General features: G+C 44.4%; 1 protein-coding gene across 1 annotated transcript in view; it reads right to left on the bottom strand.

Moving 5' to 3' along the window:
- Positions 1 to 18,429, bottom strand: part of Stx6 (syntaxin 6) — a 46,249-nt gene that overhangs the window by 12,998 nt on the left and 14,822 nt on the right. Inside the window, exons 3-6 of the mRNA NM_031665.2 lie at positions 15,392 to 15,486; positions 6,878 to 6,940; positions 3,067 to 3,192; positions 1,392 to 1,498 (exon numbers count right to left, since the gene is read on the bottom strand). Coding sequence (NP_113853.1) covers positions 1,392 to 1,498; positions 3,067 to 3,192; positions 6,878 to 6,940; positions 15,392 to 15,486 — 391 coding nt within the window. The remainder of the gene's footprint in view (positions 1 to 1,391; positions 1,499 to 3,066; positions 3,193 to 6,877; positions 6,941 to 15,391; positions 15,487 to 18,429) is intronic.

Raw genomic sequence — 18,429 nt, 5'->3', positions numbered from 1 at the left:
GCCACCTGGCTCCACTCCAGTATATCATCTAAAACCCAGCACCCGCTCAAGCCATCACTTCAAACACTACCTCCCTGCCCGTCCTGCACACTGAAAAGGGAAAGTCCCGCCTTCTCATCACGCTGACAAGCCTCACCTGCTGCCCTCTGACCGCCCCCCCCACAGGACTTCCGCTCCCCTTCTCCCCAGGCCAGACACTGAAAACCTTGTTGTGTGTGTGCACACTTGCCCCTCTGAGTCTCCCCAGGGGCTTCCTCCCTCCTGCACACACGGCTACATGCATCTCTACAGAGTCACTGGCTCTTTCTCACCCACCTATATTCTGACTATCCCACAGGTTTCAGCCGGCCCTCTTTCTTGGAAAAGGCAGGGCTCTCTAGTCAGCTGAACTGGTCTTCCACAGTGACAATGGCTCTCTTTCCCCACTGCCACCCCGGGCCCACGTCCTTCATTTGTACAATATGTGCAGTCCTGGGAAGCAGAAAGCATTCTGATGGCAGGCAGAGTCTGTCCTGCTCTCTCCTGCCTCCCCAGGGCCTCCTGGACAGTTTGGTGCAGACTACGTGACCAGGAAGAGCTGTTAACAACCACATGTAACAATAAACACTAGACTGGAGTACCCTGAGACATCTAGGTAGACATCCCCGCTCACCCGGGAAACAAGTAGAATTGCTATATGACACGGCAGCCTTCAAGAAAGCTGTGTATACATTTCCTACTGTACAGTGTAAAAGACAGGTTCTTCAGCAAAAACAATTTTAAAGAGTTATGGTTTTTAAAAGATTTATTTATTTTATGTATGTGAATACACTGTAGCTGTCTTCAGACATACCAGAAGATCCCATTACAAATGGTTGTGAGCCACCATGTGGTTGCTGGGAATTGAACCCTGGACCTCTGGAAGAGCAGCCAGTGCTCTTAACCACTGAGCCATCTCTCCAGCCCATGTTTTTTCCCCCTTTGTTTTGAGAGGTAAGATTGCTTGTGCTAATTAAAATAAAATGTGAATGTTCTCTTATGATCTGATTTATGTTAATGCAGTAGGGTACTGGAAGGGATGACAGTCAGGAGTTCTAATGCCATCCTCATGCCCGTCATCCTCTTCTGGGCACTGCCTCCAGAGGTCACAGCTCTATCTGCTTCCCATTCCTAACTCTGCCTCAAGAACCTGCTCAGACCTTAGTATCTTTGAAAGGGTTTTTAAAGTAACAGCTTTGCCTAAACCACAGCTGTAAATTTTATCTGGTAGATTTGCTTCTTTGAGGGAGCAACAAAGTAAAAACTGCAACCATACATTCAGTAGCTTTTCTCGGTAGCAGCCATATAATTCACTGCTAGGCTTTGAGGGGCTCAATCAGCGTCACTGCAGATACGGGCATCGCACTACTCACACTGCCTGTTCCTCCAGCTCCCCTCCGATGCGCTGGGACATGTTCTTCAGCACCCCGATGCTGCCAGAGACCAGCTCCAACTGCTCATCCTGCTGTTCCACAATCAACTGGTGCCAGAGACACGGAAATAAGCAATTAAAATCCATCTTACCTGGTTCCAAGCCCAGCACTCCAGCAGCTGCTAGCTTCTTTGCCAGCTTGGGACAATTCACATTCAAAAGCAAAGCCCAGAAATCAAAGCAGCAGACCATTGCCTCTGAGAACACACTGCTCTAAAGCCTGGATTGTCAAGCCACTGCTACCCCTGCTGATCCAACGTGTGAACAGTCAGCGGGGCTCGAAACCACCAAGAGAGATTTACTCTGCTTGGCTGCGGTCCAGTAAGGGAACAGACAATGCCAAAAGCACAGAAGCATATGACCACCACATCAGGGGTTGGTTAGGAAGAGGAAGCCCACTGCCAAGATCAAGGGCTCTGTCCACAACACACTGCCACAGTGTCAGTGAAAGACAGCCTAGCAGATCTCTGGTTGTGAGAGGACTGCATAGAGTCCTTTTCTTCTTCTTCAAGGACAGTAAGTTACCTCAAAGCAACTGTTGGCTGACAAGGACATACTTTCAATTGGGCTGTGGTTCCCTTATTCTCTACTAAAAACTTTGCTTCACTGTAACATTTTGAGAGCAAACAACTAGTTAGGCCAACATAACATAAAAAGAACAAAGAAACACAAAGCCTACATATAAGCATAAAGCAGTATTTATCAACCAAAGTGTGAACGGACAGCTGATTCTCATATCCTGATCCATAAGGTCATGGTTAGCCGGCTTTTACTAGCATAGCAATATGTAAAAGCAACAACCCAAGCTGGCGAGGGTGCCTCAGCCCTACGATCTCAACACACAGGAAGCTGGGACAGAATGTTTGAGGTCAGCCTGGACTACACAGCATGACTCTGGCTCAATAAAATCATAACAATAAATACATAAATAAATGAATGCAACAACATGGAGATAATTAAGTTTATTTTCCTTCAATGTCTCAACCTCTGTCACAGCAACTGTTTTTATGTAGAATGAAACAAACCAACGGCTTTCAATGGAGAGAACAAGAACTCGGTGTTTCTGAAAGTATCTTTGTTAAATAAAAAGCTGAATGGTGGGTTGGGGATTTAGCTCAGTGGTAGAGCGCTTGCCTAGCAACCGCAAGGCCCTGGGTTCGGTCCCCCGCTCCGAAAAACAGAAAAAAAAAAAAAAAAAAAAAAAAGCTGAATGAACAAATAAGTTGGGGAAGAGGGAGTTTCCTTTTTCAAACTCCCTGGCCTTAGCTGGAGCAGCACACACTTTTAAACTCTCCCTGAGTTGGAGGCCAGCCACCCAGCCACAGCGGCACAGCAAGAACCTATCTCAGAACAACAGCAACACCAAACCCTGCAGATCTTGACCTTGCTGGTTTAGATGTCAGCTCGGTTTTCCCGAGATCTGATCAAGTAGTTCTTTTGGACACCATGCTCTCAAGATTTTAAATGGTGTATACAACTGTTACACACCTGACAACCAGCATATGACAGCTCAGGTCTAAGCTGCTTGTCATTAGGGAATACGCCTGTGGCTAGTGGAAGAGTCAGGGAGGCTCCCTCCCTGCTACCTCCGGTCCCTGACCACTGTTCTCAGGTACCTGCTGCTGTGCCTGCTGCTCCTCGATGAAATGGGAGTTGGCCAGCTGCAGCTCCCGATCAAGGCGCCCATATCGATCCGTCACTCCAGCATCCCAATTCTGGCTGCTGCTATCTCCTAGTAGCGCCTGTGTGAGCAAGGACAGCCAGTCAGGAGAAACCGGGAGCTATTACTGACCAAGTCAAACAGTCCTCAAACCTGGACCAGGCTTTGATATGGGCGTGCAGGTTGGTGTCTGGTAGACGGTTTGAGAACATCAAGAAGGTATTTTCAAGACCTCCAGATGAGTCTCACAGATGGATCCTACTCCTAAGGAGAGTGGTTGGGGGAAGATGAGAGGAAGTGGTGGAGAACAGAGTTCGGGCAGGCTAGCTAAGGTCTGTCTAAGTGTGTGCCAAAGGTAAAAGTGTGTACCATGAGGTAAAAGTCACCTTAGCCACTCCCTAGCTTCTTTGAAGGGCTCAAGGTAGATGGGATAAGCTCGCTGATAGCTTTTCCTAGCTATAACACACACACACACACACACACACACACACAAAGAGGAGGAGGTAAGGAAGTAAGTAAGAACAATGAAAACAACCAAAGCAAACACAAGCAAAAAAGACAAAAATGAGAACTTAAATTCGAAGTTTAAGTTTCAGGTGGCAGCTGCCCATCTTTTAAGGATTATATTTTAACAGTTAGAAAGGAGTTTCCACTTTATTAGTTTTAATATTGTGTTAGTGTGTGTGTCTGCATGGTCTGTGCATGTGAACGAAGGTCATGGGTTCCCGGAGCTAGGGTTACAGGCAGCTGTGTGTGCCTGATACGGACACTAAAAGCTGAATTCAGGTCTCCATCCTCTGGAGGATCCGCAAGTACTTGTGACTGCAGAGCCACCTCCAGCTCGAAAGAGTCTCTTTCATAAAAGGAACCAGGCATGGTGGCTCATGTCTGTAATCCCAGCACTCCGAAAGCTAGGGTAGGATGATTTTTTTAATTTTTATTTTCAGGATAAGCATAGGCCAGCCATAGCTACATGAATAGCAAACCCTGTCTCAAGGCAAAAACAACCCCCTCCTTAAAACCATGCAGTCAGGAGTGGTGGCCTACGCTTTTAATCCCTGCACTTGGGAAACAGAGGCAGGTGGATCTCTGTGAGTTCATAAGCCAGTCTGATCTATATAGTGAGTTCCAGGTCAGCCAGGGCTATGTAGAGAGATCCCGTCTTAAACAAACAAACAAATATATTCATAGGTTTGAAAGATATTGAAGACTTCTCAAATGTCCCCATCAATTTCATTCGTGTGTTTAGTTTTGAGACAGTGTCACTATACTTCCAGGACGGAGCTAAGCTTACGTTAGTTATGTGCACCCAGACTGGCCTTGAATTTGTAGCCATCCTAGACGTAGGAGCAACCACCTGGCTACATTAAAATTCAAGCGTAACCATGCCATTTTCAAGGACCCTGAGTCCCACAGCCTGTAAGTAATTAAGACCCTTAGCAGACTCCTGACACACAGTGAGGAGGAGGTGCTGTGGGGCCCAGTGGCCAGGAACACATGAACTGGAAGGTGGTGGCAGTGTTGAGAAGAGTTGGCTAGAAGCTAAGATTTGTCTAAATGTCTGCCAAAGGCCATGTGGTAAATCCCAGCCCGTGGCACTCCAGAGAGTAATGGAATCTTTTAACAGTGTTGCTAATACACACAGATCTGCGCACTGATGAACCCTCACTGGAGAAGTGTCCTCTTGCAGCAGAAGGTAATTAGCACAAGGAGACCCATGCCTGGACAGCGTGCAGTGCCTAAGACTTTGGAGCACTTAGTTCTGCCTGGGATGTCTGAATCACACCCTCCACTCAACACAGGCATCTGTGTGCCGAAGAACACCGTGAGAGCCAGAGATACGGGAAGGAAACTGCATTCCCTAGACACAGCAGGGGTGATGCTCACACCAGCTCAGTGTCTACAGCACATGGACAAGGTCCGCACAGGTTCAGACCAGACAAAATCCCAGCATGGAGAAGAGGAAGTGGGCACAAAGTCCCATGCCCCAAACAAACAGCTAATGGTCACCAAATGATGATGGCTGAATGAAAATTAGTTCAAAAGAGCGACACTAGGCATCACGAGTCACAATCCAGGGCAGGCCACATTCTCAGGGGTAGTGCACCAACATAAAATGGGTTTGTGTGTGCTTTCTTGTGCTTGCTTTTTTGGTTTTGGTTTGTTAAAGATCTACTTATTATGTATAAAGCATACAACATTCCACCTGCATGTATGCCTGCAGGCCAGAAGAGGGCACCAGATCCCATTACAGATGGTTGTGAGCCACCATGTGGTTGCTGGGAATTGAACTCAGGACCTCTGGAAGAGCACACAGTGCTCTAAATCAGTGAGCCATCTCTCCAGCCCAGCTTTTTTTTTTTTTTTTTTTTTTTGGTTCTTTTTTTCGGAGCTGGGGACCGAACCCAGGGCCTTGCGCTTCCTAAGCAATCGCTCTACCACTGAGCTAAATCCCCAACCCCTCAGCCCAGCTTTTTTTGTTTGTTTGTTTTCTTTGTTTTGTTTTTTAAGAGAGAAGGGAAGAAACCCAGAGACCTGCCAAAAGCAGGAGCCACTCTGAAGTGTAAGCATGTGGTGGAGAGCTAGAAGAAAAAGAGAAATGTAATGGTTTGAGCACTACAAAGAGAAATGGAACTGAAGGTGGAGAGAAACAGCCTGAGGTGAGTAGCTTGCCCTGCTACCTGCCACTGGAGGCCATGGTGATATTGTGGCCTGTGCTGTCACCGATGGCCAAATCTGAGAGTGGGAGAGCTGGCCCTGCCTCTTGCCAGTTGTGGCTTTGTAGAAGTGTGGGTGCAGGAGAACTGGCAGACTGACCAACTCAGCTACCACCCAGGCCCAGATCCAGGGCTTTGAGCTGGCCCACCCCAACATCTACACCATCTATGATCTGCTGGAGCATGTGAAGGGCCGGTCTTTCAGATCCAAAGCTGTAGGATCTCCACGACACAAGGCAACAACAGGATATCTGAGAGGAGTCCCAGAGAGGATCAGTATTTGAAGCCAGAGGCCTCGAATCAGACTCATTGCAATGAACATTTGCAAGTAAAGAAGTGTGGACAAAAGAGTATTCTGTGGGACACACTGTGACACACTGTAGCTTCCACAATGAGATATTTATTTGGGGAAGGGGTATGTTAGTTGATTGTTTTTTTAATTTTCTTTTCAGGGAGGTTGCAAGGGCAGAGGGAAGATATGATGGGACAGGAGATGAGTGTGACTGGGTGCATGAAATGAAATTCACAAAAAATCAATAAAAAGTTTAAAAAGAAAAACAAAGGCATTGTACTTAGAGAAAAAAATGAGAGGGAAAGAATATGAAATGAGGTGGGTAAGGAAGGGGGAATCTGAGAAAAGTTGGGGAAGGGAAACAATATTAACAAAATATAGTGTATAAAAAGGGTTTTTTTAAATTTTTTTTAAGTGATTAAGTTTTATGTCCTGTGTCTTGCACATGCCAAATCATTGGGGCTAACCAATCATGGAGTGAAGCACTGGGACTGACCAATCATGGCTTGCCAAACTGAGCCAAAATAAACCCCTCTTCTCTTCCCCATAAGCTGATTGGCTCAGGATTTTGTTACAGTAGCAAGTACTAAGAGCAGGGACTAACCAACAAGACTTCCACAATGCCCCTCCCCCTCCCCCACCAGTGTATACAGGTCTCGTTCTCCATCACATAAGCCTCGGATGGTCAGCAATTTCCAACTTCAGGTATCTAGTGGGACATTTCTTTAATGGACACTTTCACTCTGACACTTTCTCACCTGTCTGTTTTTCCTTTCTGCCAACGCTTGCACAGATGAAGCTGACATCTGATCCTTCATGTCCTGATGAGACAGAAAACAAGAGAGATATGCCGTAAGGAAGCCATGGGCAGTATTTTCCATATAGGCAGAACACTCGAGTGATTGGTTATCTTTAAGCAAACAATAGCATTCTTTGGCTTTTATTTTCAGTTTCAAGTAGGCAAGGCTTTCCCTTAAAAACAGGTAATGAAGATACTACATTTAATTAAAATGAGAAAGGCAAAAAGTAGTCAGAACCAGGGCTCTCCTAACTTCCCTGAGCCACAGGAGTTGATAACATCTGTTCTCAGCTGAGGGGGCCTAGGTCCAGAACGACTGATACTTTCACAAAGTCACACAGCCAATAAGTGACAGCAGGAGGGTAAAAGCCAAAGGCCTGTGTTCAAGGACTAGCATCCTCTAAAACGCTCATAAAACCTGTGCTTCTTAAAGTGCATTTACCATACATTCTTGCATGCTCAGTTCTGAGTGCATTCATTACAAAACAGACTATTTCTAACACCAGTGAATTTCTAAAATATTATCAAAAATAATGTATAGAAAAAAACCAGTGACTATAGTGGTAGATAATATATTTAAGCAAATTTTCATTAAATATGAGCCACTTAAATTCTTACTATAATGGAGTTAATTCTTAACTTATATGCAGCCTGGCTAATCTTGAAATCACAGATCGGCCTGCCCCTGCTTCCCTGTCCTGGGATTGAAGGTCTGCACCCTCATACCCAGCCAGGTACCAAGAACCATGGCAAGTGAGTGCTGGATCAGCTGTGCCATGGCTTTACATTTCTGACTGTAATTAATTCTGAATAGCCACCTGGCTTCAACTTTCAAAGTACAGGACAGTCATTCAACACAGACTCGCTGGCATCTAATATGCCAAGCATGCAGCATGTGACATGGCTCAGCCCCTTGGAGTGCACTTACCTGACTCAGATCCCCAAGGGGTTACTAATGTGTGCTTCTCTGGGCCCCAACCTGACCTATGCCCAAGACGCTTTATGGTACAGTTTAACAAGTCTCTCTGGGGAATCTTAACACTGAAACCTGAGAACCGCTGCCACATACAAATTCTACAAACCTCAAAACAAGATGCCATTCCCACCCTGGACTGCAGAACTCCCTACTTGTCAACTGCAGCACTTTAAGGTAACAGTTAGTCAACCCAGAAGCTACATTTACTTAATGTACATTAGTAATGAGAGAACGCTATCTTTCCAGTTTGTCAATGTTGTAACAACAGTCTTTCTAAAACAACAATGAGCATCTCACTTCCACAATGGAATCGGAAAAAGCAGCACCTTAGCCTTCAAACGGTGTGTGTGGAATTTGTTCACGGTCTAAAGCTGGATGGCAGAGGTGGGTAATGACTTGAACACACCTGCAACAGGTGCCTGAGAACGCCTGGTCGGGTTATGCTTCCAGATGCTGTTCAAGTGGACTATCCCATTAATAAATGCATCAAATTGAATGCTTAGGATCGGTGACCTTTTCTCTATTTTTGTATGTCAATAGAGTGTTTTAGAAACTACCATGGATGGTAACAGGACAAACTCTTTGAAAATGAATTTTGTTGTTTTGTATCAAACAATTTAAGAGTATTCACTTCCTTGACTCCAATAAAACAGACAGGTAAAAAAAATTCTGCAGTGTCATTTATAATATAAAAGTAGGAATGAGGCGTATGTCCAAATAAAGGGGAAGAACTTAGAGTAGACCCAGACCCTACAGTATGTGGACAGGCGCCTTGCTTATCAGGAGGCTTCTTTCTGAAAGCAGACCAAACATGGGAGGCTCACCAGCCCACCAGCAGTCTACCAGCAGTTTCCCAACTGAACTGAGTTCAAGACGTAGCAATGCTTCTTAGATAACGGGCTAAGTTGGGCAGCTTGCTGAACTTCTATTTCCTCCATACATTTACAATAGCGTCTCACAGGGAGGCCATTGAGGTGACTATATATGGACATATATTATGGATACCACATATGATCACTTCAAACTAGTTGTAGTTGTTGATCACTTCAAACAAGGTCAGTACATTATTTTAACTGACTAAAATGTAAATTCATTTACTGGTTAAAAAAAACTTTTAAGCATACTCAGAAAAAATGGGTTTCTAAATCTACTTTCCAATTACAAGTTTTATAAAGTTTAAATAATGGCTAAGTTATTTTCAATAAAAACTTTACACCTGAACTGAAAATTCAGAGTTTTTAGTATAACAAGTTAAAAAACTTTAACCTCTAATATTTCTTATATTTGCTATGTGTTCAAAGGATAATCTTTTGAGTATATTAAGTTAAATAAAGTATATTAAACTCACTTGTTTCTTGTTTAAATGTGGCCACTAGACTAAGTGGTTCGCATTGCATTTCAGTTGGACAGGCCGACTACATCGATCTGCATTTGCAGACACCTGTGTTGTTGTTTGTTGTCAGACAGTTTTCACTATGTAGCCCAGGTTGGCCTTAAACTCGATCCTCCTGCCTTCCCCTCTGAAGTGCTAAGGCACCAGGTCCAAGTCACAATACATTCTCCTCCCTTTTTCTTTACTCTCCTTCTCTCTCTCTGATGGGTCTGAGGATTTAACCCAAGACACCACGCATGCTAGACACGCTCAGCAATAAACTTGGAGAAAAATTTACAGGATATCATGTCATTTCTTAATAAGAGTTTTGTGTTCCAAAGCCTAGAAAGTGATTTAAAAAAAAAATCTGTCATCTTACTTCTGTCTTCAATGTGTGCGGGTGTTTTGTCTGCATGCATGTCTATGCGCCCTGTGTCTCTCGTGCCTGTAGAAGCTAAAAGAGGGTGTCAGATCCCCTGGGACTGCAGAGTCACCATGAGGGAGCTAGAAAGCGGAGCTCCTACCCTCTGAAGAGCAGTCAGTGCTCTAAACCACTAAGCCATCTCTCCAGCCCCAGAAAATAGAGAGTGCATTTCAGGCTGGAGGGACGTTTTCACCTTTCAAACAGAACTGTTCACATTTCAATAGCAGCAAGCACAGTGTGCTCTTGGGTAAACCTGTGCTGGTTTACCAATGAGGCCCCAGCTCTGCATCAAGGGGAGTCACACACGGTGCGGACTCGGGCTATGTGAGCACAGGCTCCTCCTCCTCTTATAAAAAAAGCTGCTCTTCTTCCAGGGACTAAGCCACTACCTAAAGACTATACATGGACTGACCCTGGACTCTGACCTCATAGGTAGCAATGAATATTCTAGTAAGATCACCAGTGGAAGGGGAAGCCCTTGGTCCTGCTAAGACTGAACCCCCAGTGAACGTGATTGTTGGGGGGAGGGCGGTAATGGGGGGAGGGTGGGGAGGGGAACACCCATAAAGAAGGGGAGGGGGAGGGATTAGGGAGATGTTTGCCTGGAAACCGGGAAAGGGAATAACACTCGAAATGTAAATAAGAAACACTCAAGTTAATAAAAAAAAAAAAAAAAAAGCTGCTCTTAATTTTCTTCAATAAAAATGCAATAGATGGAGTTGGAGAGATGGCTCAGCAGTTAAGAGCACTGGCTGCTCTTCCAGAGGACCCGAGTTCAATTCCTAGCAACCACACGTGGCTCACAACCATCTGTAATGGGATCTAATGTCCTCTTCTGGTGTGTCTGAAGATAGCTACAATGTACTCATATAAATAAAAATAAATCCTTTAAAAAATGCAATAGATGAATGAAATGTTTTTTAATCTCAGATTCCTAAAGTTTTTATTTGATAAGAGGAAAGGAGGGAGTGTGTGTATCTGTGAATGTGTGTATATATGTGTGTGTATGTGTGTTCAGAGTGTAGGGGCACTGTGGGAAGCCTGGTGTGTGTGTGTGTGTGTGTGTGTGTGTGTGTGTGTGTGTGTGAAGTGTGTGTGTATGTGTGTGTGTATGCAGTGTGTGTGTGTGTGTGTGTGTGTGTGTGGTGGATGCATTCTCTCAGCAGCTGTGTGAGGTCATATTATACACGCTCACTACCGCAGTGGAGCACAGCTTTCGTGTGTGGATGGCATTTTATCTATGCAGGCTAGTCACCAGACACCGCATGGGAGATCACCTTCACACTGGGATATGGAATTTTAAGCTGTGTTACTAAACAGTCTTAAACATCTTGTAACAATCTATCATGCCAAAAACAAAATTACTCATCCTCTTTCTAACACTTGAAGCTTAGGATCAGCAGTTAGTCCCAATAAAACATGATCCATCTGCCAGGAACACGGAACGTCCTGGCTATTTATGCTCCTGTCTTCACGTCAGCTGTCTCCAAGCTGAGTGAATGAGGTACTGTGGGTCCCAGTGCTCCTACTCACGGCCCCTCGTCCGCAGGTCGTCTGTATATCTAATGCTCATCTGAACCTTGTAGACTAACCGAAGGCATTTCTGCGATTTCTTGGGGTGAAACACTGTGGACTGTTGGGTACAGGGTGCAGTATAGTTCCGATTTTCCTTCCAAAGTTAAAAACCAGAGAATGTTAACAAGGGCTGTTCTATTGATACAAAGGAAGCCCAACAAGGCTTACTGACTTGTGACAGAATCTATCAAGGTCAGAGCCTAGCCTGCACCTCAGGTTTCCTGGTGTCTTATTCACTGACCTCCCAGAATATGCTGCAAAACTAAACGCACTAAACTGCCTGAGTAACCAAAGTCACCTGAGGGCTATCTCCAAAACAGACCTGTTCCCTATGATGGCTGTTGAACAGAGGACTCCATGGTGCAAAACTAATCAGCTGGCTACAGACGAGCCAGGATGTAGCTCAGTGCTAGAGCGCTCACCCTGTGTGCATGAGGACCTGGGTGCCAAAGGAAAAGGAGGTGGGGGGTAGGAGGGGACTATTTTACATAATAACTAAAACTTACTTTTTCAGATAAAAATTACCAGGAAGACTTAATAAAAATTGGACAGCCTTGGAACTTAGCAACTTTTTAAACAAGGGAAGAGTTAAAATTCATGGCTAATGAATATTAATCAGGAAGTCACCTGGGAGAAGGGTTCTGCCATAGTTCAAGGTGTATGCCTAGTGTGCACAAGTACCTAACACTAATGTGCATAAGTACCTCACACACAAATCATACAGAAGAAGGATTTGCTTCTTCACAGAAAAGACAAAAGGTTTTTGTTTATCACTGACTGCTCTGCCTGACAAAGTGATTCAATCATATTAGAATATGTGACAGCTCATGCATTTAATCCCAAAACTTCAGAGGCAGAAGCAGGTGGATCTGAGTTCAAGGCTAGCCCGGTCTATATAGTGAGTTCCAGGAAGCCAGGGCTATGTAATGAGACCCTGCCTCCCCCCCAAAAAAGGGGGGTAATAACTTCCTTAAACCAGTATAACTCCCCAAGCTTTCTCAATGCTCACCCTCAGTCTCACTGATAAGCATAACTCCCACTCTCACCAGAGAAGCTTCTTTTGCCACAGACAGAGGCCATTACAGGAAGCCACAACTGGTTAAAATACAGAGCAATTGACTATGGGTTGTCCATCCCCTATCAATACTTCTATGACAAACACAAACCCTACACCAAAAGTTCAGGGAACATCTTGGAAGAAATGGTGGAGAGACTGAAAAGTCAGAGGAGAGGACCAGGATGTCTGCTATGAGAAACTGTCTTTGGTAAATAACAGGGACATGAACAAGACCTGCACAATGGCAACACCAGCTGATACCATAGTGTGGATGCAGGACGTGTCACAAGCTCCACTCCTAGATGAAAGATCTACAGGTTATGACTGGCTCTGAGAAGGAGATCTAGTCTTCTCCAGGGACAAGCCCTGTGATGGGCTATCCAATCCTAGGAGGTCAGCCCTAAACAACTATACACATAAAGAACATGAAATGGAAACAGCAGGTTGCACTTAAAATATTCATATGTGTGCACATATATAAGCAAATATGTGTATATATATGTGTGTGTGTATGTGTGTGTGTATGTGTGTGTGTATGTGTGTAACAGTAATAATAAATAAAGAAGAAGTCACAAATTTAGAGCAAGTAGGGGACAAAGGAGTTGAAGTGGGAAGAAAGAAGGAAGGATGGAAGTGATGTAAATACAGCAATTAGACATGGCATTCTGAAGAGAACAAAAAGTAGGCCAGTAAACAAAGGTCAGTAGGACCAACGCTGGCTAAGCCTGTGATCTCAAAGTCCTCCTGTAAAATCTGCCTTGTCCCATTTCCCAAATCTGCTACTCCCTACCCCTTCTCCACAGTTTCTACCAAGCGCCTGCAATCTCTTCAGCTGGACACACTAAGGCCAAGCCATGCAACTCCTGTTTTTAATCAAGGTGACTCTACTGTTATTTCCTTCTTTTCTGGAAGACTTTCAATTAAAGTTATTAAAACCAAGTCAACAAAAGTTTGGTTAATTACTCCAGCTGTGCCAAATACTAACAGTTTCCCAAAGGTGGGGGCAGGGAGTAATTGAAAACAAAACTAGTAAATCCACCAAGCGGTCAGTTGAGGGCAGTGAGTGTAGTTTAGGTCTCTTGCTCTGTAAGGACAGTAAGCTTCTGATGTACTGCTATGATTTAAAGTAATTCTAAGATGCACTTTAAGCAGATTTTCAAATATTAAGAAATGAACTTCAGCCAGGCAGTGGCGGCCCACAACTTTACTCCCAGCACTCAGGAGGCAGAGGCAGGTGGATCTCTGATTTTGAGGCCAGCTTGGTCTAGAGAGCGAGTTCTAAAACAGTCAAGAGACACACAGAGAGACCCTGTCTAGAAAAAAAAAAAAAAAAAAAAGAGGAAGATAAGAAAAATGAAATGAGGGGCTGGGGATTTAGCTCAGTGGTAGAGCGCTTACCTAGGAAGCGCAAGGCCCTGGGTTCGGTCCCCAGCTCCGAAAAAAAGAACCAAAAAAAAAAAAAAAAAAGAAAAATGAAGTGAACTTTAGGATCTACTTCCAGTCATAATTTAATTTTCAATATACAGAGATCTTTGAATTCCAACTCTCAAAACTCACAAGTGTCACCTTACAGAAAGAATAAATGCACTGATTAAAGACTATACACTTGACAGTGAGGCACCGTGAAGTATTAGGTCAACAGTAGCATCCTTCAGAAAAGCCATTACAGAAAAAGGGAGGGAAGAAGAGAACGGAGAGCTGAGGGACAGATCATGGGACAGCAGAAGCAAGGAGGGAAGGAAAACTGTGTTTGAGGAGGAACTGAGGTCTGGAACAGGTCAGCGCTCACGAGCACTTGGTGCTGGCACGTGCAGCACACACGTGGTAGGCTCAGACAGCCAGATGTGGGGGTTCAGACCTGCAAAACTAGTGCTTGGGAAGCTGAGACAAGCAGATCCCCATGAGTCTGAGGCCAGTGTGGGCTACAGAGTGGGAACGTGTCTAAGTAAGTAAATAAAATGACTCGGGAATTACACACAAAAGATGTCATCTAGCAATGTGCTTAGCAGAGCAGTATTTACAACTGCCCAGAAAGTCAGAATGTTGAGGCCAAGCACTCATTGTTTCTAGGGGCACCTGAAGTCAAAAAAGGTTTCTGCTCTATTACATGTGAGCTTATTATAAACAATTTAGTTATATGTACAGAGAATGGCCAACTGCTGACTGAAAGAAAAGACAAGCAAAAAGTTCAGTGATGATCTACCATTTGAGATTGTGTGGAGAGGAAATCACACGATGAAAGTCTCTGGCAAACACTAAGCAAGGTTCCTGCCATATGTCAGCACTGGTCTGATCCCAAGTCTTTCTCTTGGGAAAGCTTCTTTCAAGGAAGCTACTTTCAAGTACATATGTCAATGGCAGCTGCTTCTCTTACATTTAGTTATGCTAATCAAGCGGCTTAGCCATATACTTTCAAAGTATAAAAGACATCTGAATGACACAAGATTTTTACCTAACCTGTATTTTTCTCTTTTATCCTCTATAGTGGGTAGTATTCTTAATAATTTCATACTACAAATGTGTCCACTCAACGGCTTGTTTTTACATGCCACTGTTGGCTTGCCTGCTCTGGGTAACTCCTGGGAGGCTGTCAGGCACTTGTATGGCAATAGTCATAGTGTGGTAGGAGTTCCAGAAGCAACTCAGATGGTAGGGACTGCACCAGCCAAGCCCAGGGAAGAGCCACTCTAACAATGCACGATTACCAGTCAATCAGGAAACTAAATGGCTTTGCTTTTGTCCAGAAATAGAGCACATTAAGAAGTTTTTTGTTTTTGCTTTTGTTTTGTTTTAAAATCTCTATTTTAAGGAAGTTAGAGACACAGGCAAGTAGATCAGGCTGTTAGCGTAACCTTCCAGCCAGTCGTTTATTATGTCATTCTCATTCTAACAACCCAGACAATATTCAAAGTCAATCCCCCAATCACAGACGTGGAATAAGAGACACTGGCATTAAGTTCATGCTGAAAGGTTGTTTCAGAGTCAACCTGCTGGGCAGTGACTGAGGGAGGGGGTCTCACCAGTGTGTCTATCTCTTGCATGGACAATACAGCAAGGCGAGTTCCTTACCCTGACAATTTGCCGAGTACTTGTGATGAAGGCTTTTCTTATGCTCAATTCAGTCGCATCCAGGTTGAATTTTCTAGGATTTGCTTCAACTATGCGTAGCCAACAAATTAAGGCAAAACAGCAGCACCATCAAAAACCAGATGGCATCCCGGTAAGCCAAGGGCACTGAGACACAAGGAATGAAATAACCCAAACCTCCTGAAAACACTCAACTTCACAGAACATCCCTAAACCTTTTCTCCAACCACAGCTATGAGAAGATCCCTTTGCCCCAAGACAGAGATGACCTGACAAGTTAAAAACAGCCTCTGCTGGCTGGGCGGGATGGAACACACCTATCATCCCAGCACATGGGAGGACGGAGGATCTTGAGTTCCAGGCTACCTGTCTCTCAGGCTGGGAATGTAGCTGGGCTGAAAGCATGGGAGAGTGTGGAGGGGGAGAAAAGACCTATGGGGCTCACCATAAATTCATGGCTAACTGACCATAGGTCAGCTAAGACCTTCCTGGTGTTTGCCAACATGTGTGTCTATCCTTCTGGGATTCCTGATTAGCTGATGCAGGGAATCGAGTGTCCTGGAACTCACTAGGTAGCATGGCTTTCAACTTGTCGTGCTAACCTGCCTCAGCCCAGTGCTGGAATCAGTCATCACAGACAGCTTTTGCAAACTTTTTAGTTTGTCATTCCAAAATTCTTTCTTATGCCGATATGGTAATCCTCTTCCTCAACCTGAAGATATCAAGCCTTCCTCAGAGAAGCTGCCTTTGACCTCTTTAGCCCCAGCCCTGACTCAAAGTCCTTGTGTTCTCTCTCATAGCCTGGACATTATCCTCGTCATTACTGTGATCTGTTCTCACTCCTAATCCCAGGAGGCCGGGTAGCTACAGTTTCTTTTGACCTAACCTTAAAAACCAAGAAAATGTTCCATGGACAGAACACTCAAAAAACAATTGCTGAATGATGAAGACCAAAACTTTTGTCCTTTATCTCATGATTTCTTTGAGACAAGGACAGACTGTGCAGTCAAGGCTAGCCTAGATTTCACTGCATAGCCATAAAGCCCAGGTTGGCACTTAACCAGTGATTCTCCTGCCTCCTCCTTCCGAGTGCTAGGATTACATGTGGATACCACTGCCCAGGCCTAACGATTTTCTTTTTCTTGTGGTTTTTAAATTTTATTTGTATAGTCTTTTAAACAATTGGTTACCATGCAAAGCTCCTCTGTGCACTCCAGACAAATGCACCATTACACTCTGTTCTTGTCTGTCCCTACTGCCCTCTCCTGTTTTCTTGCCTCACAACTTACATGCCCCGGTCTGTCTCAGAACAATATCCTCTTGAAACTGCTTTTGATCCTATCCCCTCACATTTTATGTAACATAAAAGGCACCATCTATAACAGTGTAAGAAGTACCATAATGATGAAGAAAAAGTACTGTGGTCTCTAGAACGAAATTAAACACTGCATATCAAGGGCCTATAAGCCCATGCTGCCCAGTGAGTGAACCTTGTAGAAGCTGATTTCCTTGATGCATTCATTATTTCAAGGAAAAACACAAAGCAGAATTCAGACACTGAACCAGCATAACATCTAACTAAAGTTTTGTTTACAGAGACTTTTCAGCAGAGAACAGAAAGCTACACAATTTAGCATCAACAGATCTCAAGTTCATCAGTCAGACCTGAGTGTTTTCCCCCAGTATGAACTGTATAACTTAGCATACTGGATCTGCTTTCACCAAACATGGTTTCATGGTATGGGCTGCTTCTCAATGGACAGTGGCATTTTATAATCACTTAAGTAGAGAAGTCTTTGAAGAGATTTTCTTTTGAGCTCTAACTAGCAGGCTGTACCACTGGCTTGTATACACCATTACTAGCAATGAATGCATGCCTGTGTTTCTACAGGGCCAGAAACCTGGTCCTCCCATGCTAGGATCAGGGGCTATATTACCAAAGAACATCCCAGCCCAATTGTAATTCTTTATTCACTCTGGGCAGGCCCATTTTAAGCTCTTGATGCATGTAACTCTCTTGGCATTCCTAAGCTGGGCACTCTCTTTATCCTAGAGTTCCTTTGAAGAGAAAACTAAAGCACAGAGAAGCTTACTAATGTGGCCAAAGCCAGAGTCACTGCTGTGACACTGTATCAAATATATATTTCAACTCAGTTTCTGGCACAGTTTCTAAGGCCCTTGAAGCCTCCAGATTCTATACGCTACTCAATGGCTGGTGACTCCTGCACAATTCCTCCGATCAACAAACAAACCAACTCTGTGACTGGTAAGAGGAATTTCTAGCCACCCATACCCCTGGGTTGAGAAAGGGACTAAAGGTTGAGCTAATCACAATAGCCAATGACCTAATCAATAATCCTGAGGTGGACAGGGTTCCTGTGGAGTGCCACATCAGAGCGGCATTCCTGGAAACCACACAACGCTCTTCTGCCTACCTTCCCCTGGGCATCTTTTCCACACACAGACTTTAATACATGCACAAGTAAGCAATGCATTTCCCTGAGCTCTCCAGGCTGCTCTTGAAAAACTAAACAAACAGGAAGTGGGTCTGAAGCACAGGTCAGAACCTGGGGTTTGCACCCAGCATCTGACATAGGGCAATGACTGCTACAGGATGCCATGCTATCTCCAGGTACATAGTCTCAAAACTATAGGACACTCAGCTGGTGTCTGCTGGAGAACTGTTTGGTGTGTGAGGAAAAATCCCTCATAGATACAGGAAGTATTAATATTTTACTGTGTGAGAGGAAAAGGTTACTTTCACTTCTACAATGGTAGAATGAGAAACTGGACACCAGCAGACTGACTCCAGGGTCCAAAGTGATGATCACTGCCCTGTGCAACCTGGATAATGCAGGATTCACCACACATGGAAGAACAGGGCTGTCCTCCCTGAGATCACTGGGTAATGACCAACAAAAGCCAGATCAATCACTATAAAAGCCAGCCTCTCATCTGTGGCTCTAAACGTCTGGATGAGACCTTATCTCTTGCCCAGGTTCCCAAGTCCCTACGCCCCC

Source organism: Rattus norvegicus, chromosome 13 (assembly GCF_036323735.1).
Source record: "Rattus norvegicus strain BN/NHsdMcwi chromosome 13, GRCr8, whole genome shotgun sequence".
Taxonomy (NCBI): Eukaryota; Metazoa; Chordata; class Mammalia; order Rodentia; family Muridae; genus Rattus; species Rattus norvegicus.
Note: the sequence above shows the minus strand (reverse complement) of the source record. Positions and strands in the feature narration are given on the sequence as shown.